Source organism: Apaloderma vittatum, unplaced genomic scaffold, assembly GCF_000703405.1.
Source record: "Apaloderma vittatum isolate BGI_N311 unplaced genomic scaffold, ASM70340v1 scaffold6041, whole genome shotgun sequence".
NCBI classification, from domain to species: Eukaryota; Metazoa; Chordata; class Aves; order Trogoniformes; family Trogonidae; genus Apaloderma; species Apaloderma vittatum.
In genome coordinates, this window is record NW_009697269.1 from 39,881 (window position 1) to 40,162 (window position 282).

The 282-nt window shown below is 55.7% G+C and overlaps 1 protein-coding gene across 1 annotated transcript in view; it reads right to left on the reverse strand.

The window, feature by feature from the left end:
• LOC104280036 (type 2 phosphatidylinositol 4,5-bisphosphate 4-phosphatase-like) overlaps window positions 1-135 on the reverse strand; it is a 25,775-nt gene extending 25,640 nt beyond the window's left edge. The window contains exon 1 of the mRNA XM_009877564.1: window positions 11-135. Coding sequence (XP_009875866.1) covers window positions 11-135 — 125 coding nt within the window. The remainder of the gene's footprint in view (window positions 1-10) is intronic.
• Window positions 136-282: the final 147 nt, after the last annotated feature.

Here is a 282-nt window from a genome sequence, read left to right on the forward strand (position 1 = left end):
CCCTCTTTACCCCCGGCCGGCGTCCGCCCTGCAGCCGCTGCGCTTCCTCTTCGCGGCCAAGGATCTTTTACTCAATCCCGCTCCTAATTCACAGGGGAACCCCAGTCCCACAGTTTTCCACGCAAGCTCCGACATGCGAGGCAGCTCTAATAAGCAGACCGGTTCAGGCTCGTTCTACCACTGCAAACAATTATTATAATTTTTAAATTTTTTTTTTCCTCCTCCCCCTCCTTTGAAGAGTTCACCGCGCAGCACGGCCTACCCGGCCCTGCGCGGCGTTAC